This window comes from Perkinsus marinus (assembly GCF_000006405.1).
Source record: "Perkinsus marinus ATCC 50983 genomic scaffold scf_1104296960350, whole genome shotgun sequence".
Lineage (NCBI taxonomy): Eukaryota > Perkinsozoa > Perkinsida > Perkinsidae > Perkinsus > Perkinsus marinus.
In genome coordinates this window covers 217,339-221,454 of record NW_003206190.1, presented here as the reverse complement: position 1 = coordinate 221,454, position 4,116 = coordinate 217,339, and the positions used below count along the sequence as shown (strand labels likewise).

The 4,116-nt window shown below is 48.0% G+C and overlaps 2 protein-coding genes across 2 annotated transcripts in view; both read left to right on the top strand.

Moving 5' to 3' along the window:
- Window positions 1–455, top strand: part of Pmar_PMAR013295 (conserved hypothetical protein) — a gene marked incomplete at both ends in the record, with an annotated part of 692 nt that extends 237 nt beyond the window's left edge. The window contains one exon of the mRNA XM_002772900.1: window positions 6–455. Coding sequence (XP_002772946.1) covers window positions 6–455 — 450 coding nt within the window. The remainder of the gene's footprint in view (window positions 1–5) is intronic.
- Window positions 456–3,713: 3,258 nt separating this feature from the next.
- Window positions 3,714–4,116, top strand: part of Pmar_PMAR013294 (enolase, putative) — a gene marked incomplete at both ends in the record, with an annotated part of 1,298 nt that continues 895 nt past the window's right edge. Inside the window, one exon of the mRNA XM_002772899.1 lies at window positions 3,714–4,091. Within this exon, the coding sequence (XP_002772945.1) occupies window positions 3,714–4,091 (378 nt within the window). The remainder of the gene's footprint in view (window positions 4,092–4,116) is intronic.

The following is a 4,116-nucleotide window of genomic DNA, read 5'->3' as shown; positions in this document are numbered from 1 at the left end:
ACAAGTATCCTTTCGTCTTCATTGAGGATCCCTTCGATGAGAACGATTGGGCGACCTTCGCCAAGTTCACCGCCAAGGACGGTAAGGAGATCCAGATTGTCGGTGATGATCTTCTTGTTACCAACCCCAAGCGTATCCAAAAGGGTATCAACGAGAAGTCTGTGAACGCTCTTCTTCTCAAGGTTAACCAGATAGGTTCAATCACCGAGTCCATCGAGGCCAACAATATGGCCGTTAACGCCGGGTGGACCGTCATGGTTTCCCATCGTTCCGGTGAGACTGAGGATACCTTCATCGCCGATCTTGTCACTGGTCTTGGGACTTGCCAAATCAAGACTGGTGCCCCCTGCCGTACTGAGCGTCTTTGCAAGTACAACCAGCTTATGCGTATTGAGGAGGAGCTCGGTGATAAGGCCACTTACGCTGCTGGCCGCAACTTCCCTCGTTGCCAGTAAATAACATTCATTTGTTACTGTCGTTATTGTCATTCTGGTGATGAATCGATGGATTATGGTAGAAAAGATGCTGCTTTATTCAGCGGTAGTCTGTTACTTTCTTTTCTCATTACGACTGTTCTACACAACAACAATAAGAATCAGTGAATTTCGTGTCACAACGGACACAGATCAGGATTTGTGCTTTTCAATGAAAGGATGGATGGAGCAACATTTGTCATTATTCGCTTAGCGGATTTCGCTGGGATGTGACTTCCAACAGATTCAGGTTGTACGTAAACGTGTCATCTGAGACGGTCTGGGTTTTGGAGGACTCGTCATTTCAGAGCATGGTGCCTCGTTGTCTACGTGTTTTGATAGGGTTTACGTACTTCTTTTTCTTGTTGTTCATGACGGAGCGTAGTATGACACTCAACGGTATGTCATTCGTAAAGACCCACCAAATTCTAGTCACTCAGTCGATCAGCGATCAGTCGCGATGGGGAGGTAAGTAAGTTCGGGATGTGAAATTTCTCAGTCTGTCTCAAAATCGTTACATCATAAAACTTTGAAACCTTGATGGCGCGCTAGTTAAAGATAGTTTTATCCAGTGCCTGTCATGAAATCCTCTAAGGTGTTGGCAACAGTTGGAAAAGTTTTTTGTCTACAGTGGAAAGCAGACTAGGTTGTGAAGATCTCCGCACGCTGATGACTATCATCTTCCGTCTCTGAATTATCAAAATCCAAGTTCAGTTTTGCGGAACGGCGTCATTCTAAGGTGACAGTCAAGGTTTTCCAACGTTGGCGGAGCCTCTGTTGCCCTGTCGAGGTATGGTAATCCTCTATTAATGAGGCAAGCGACTCACTGTGAGTCAAATCAGAATGTCCAGCATACAATGCAGCTATTTTCGGTGGACTGAGGGCGAGCTCTGTGCGGGATACCTCACAGACTTCCGCCCGAGGGGGAAGACCTCCGTGAGAGTCTGGGACGACCGAGTCGCGGCGACTATGAGTAGTCTCTGTCCCCGGAGACTATTTTGTCTGAAGTCCATCTACGCACAGCGATTTCTGGAATGAACCTGTGGGATAGGAATTCTACCCACATGTGTCCGACACTTTATGACAGACTTCGAGCCGGCCATGCGTAACGCATAACTAACGGTATTTGAGGTTGTCGGAGCGGAGATGAGCGGTGATACGAGTTAGTCTACAGTTTAATTGTGGATGTACTGCAGCAGATTTCTTCGTATTCAATGAGGGCGCCTTGCTTGCCTGGTTTATCTGCGCCAAGCCAAGAATGTGGAAAAGCTGGCTAGCTCAGGCTGAGCTGTTCAGCAAAATTGTGATACCGTGCATAAGTGTGATACCATCAGACAAGCCCGTAAGAGACGGTTTTCTTGTTGTTGCGTTCATGACACGAGTTGTAGGCTACGCTTTCACTGGCGATGCGGGGCCGGGACTTTTCCCATGGGGGTGACAAATTGTCTACTTGTTAATAACAAGTTGTTATTGACAAGTAGTTGTTGTTATTGACCATAACTTGTCAACACTATTGGAATACTAAAAGCTCCTATCAGAATCTCGCCTGTCGCTATTCCCTTCGAAACTTACCGTCATTGTCAGGTTGCGGGCCATTCTGCGCGATGCACGTGAAAAGCCCCGACGATTAATAGATGCCCCCGAGTTTTCCGCGCGTCAGTGTGATGGCTCATGAGCGTGGTAAGCAGCTCTGAATATCCGCTCTTCTACTGGGCTTCTATTCGTCCAGCAAGCTCCATCAATCGTCGGCTATCCGGTTCCAGTCAAACCGCGGGTTTCGGTTCCTGAAGCACAATCGTTAAACTGTTTAACAAATGTGTTCCAGCAATCGAGACTTGCCATGTGGCTGGTTCCCGATGGAAGTTCTCCAATCGAGTGCCTCAGGGAACTCGCTCGTTTATCACAAGTGCTAGTTCAGCTCATGAAGGATTCAGTTTTGACTCGAGGCCTTCAGCAGTGTTGGGTTTCTGCGTCATTTGAAGGGAAGGTTCGGCTCGAGCTGAGCCCTCGACCATAGTACTCAATTTTGTGTCGTTATCATCCGATGTTGAGTTATAGCGAATGAAGCAATGGAAGTGACTTAAGAGCTCAGACAAATAGCCTTGTGGGACATCTCATTACCTTCAATGTTGCTGGAGTTGTAGGCTGTCACTTGGATGGGTCCCAACACACGGGATGATAGTTCCAGAGTACGCTACTTTACTGGAGTAACTCTAGTATGTTCTCCGAGTTGCGCCAGAGTATCGAGCTCAGTAAAAAGAGGATGCGAATAGTGGGGTAGTTGGTAACAAATCAGCACGCTCACAAGCGTTTAGTTTTCGAAAAGGATCGGAAATTGAGCGGCCGCTAGAGCACCGGGCAAGTGCATACACCCGCGGCCGCTAGAGCACCGGGCAAGTGCATACACCCGCCTTGTATACTACGCAGTACATAGTAACATAGGGATCACGCTTATGGCAACACCAGCGAACACCTGAGTTGTCTCTGAGTACTACTCAGTAAGTAGTGGGCATCAGCTGATATTTGCTGCCATAAATAAAGAGGATCGACTCCCCTCGAAGGAAAATGTCACCGTTACTTGATTCAAGTAACTTGAAGAATAACTCACATGCTCGATATTTCGGTTGAACTCACATTTTGCAGTCATCATCAGTAGATCATTCCTTCCCAGGATGGGACTTGCCACCCTACTGCTGCAGGCATGTATTGTGTGTGCTGTCTCCCTCGCAGGGGTGGTTTGCTAGAGGTCTCCCTAGTCTGACCTCTGCAGTCTAGAGAGGACTGTTCGTACGTTGGTTGTTTACGACTTTGACCAGCATGTCCCATTGAACTTCAATGGTGGAAGTCGTTATTAGTACTTGTTCGGCAGACTCAGTTGCAACTGCCGTTGATCGTCATGGATCAGAGAGAGAAATGTGTAACCATGAGAGTAATCGAGGACACAATTGAGGCGACTCAACCTTAATCAACTCGGTTGCCTATGGCGCACCGGAGCATCTCAACTCTATTGAATTCCCATAAGCCACATCATCATAGTCAGAATAGTCACAACACTCTTGCCATCTACACATTCGCCGTCGCCGCTTATTAAGCGAGCTAAAGGTTATTGACCTCAGCTGCAGCGGATGTTCGTCCATTCAGCAGCTTCGTATCATCGAATGTTAGAGCATATCATCGTAGTGTTGTATTGTCATTATTACTCATCGCAGTTTCGATTGATATTTCTTCTATTCAATAATAATGTCGACTATTATCTCCATTAAGGCCCGTGAGATCCTCGATTCTCGTGGCAACCCGACCGTTGAGGTTGATCTTACCACTAAGGACGGCATGTTCCGCGCTGCCTGCCCCTCTGGTGCTTCCACTGGCGAGTTCGAGGCTCTTGAGCTCCGTGATGGTGATAAGGCCCGTTATCAGGGTAAGGGTGTTCTCAAGGCTGTCGACAACGTTGAGAAGGTCATTGCCCCCGCTATCATCGGCAAGGACGTTACCGATCAGGCCGGTATTGATAAGTTTATGGTTGAGGAGTTGGACGGTACTCAGAACGAGTGGGGCTGGTGCAAGGCCAAGCTCGGTGCCACGCCATCCTCGCCGTTTCTATGGCTGTCTGCCGTGCCGGTGCTGCCGCCTCGAACATGCCTCT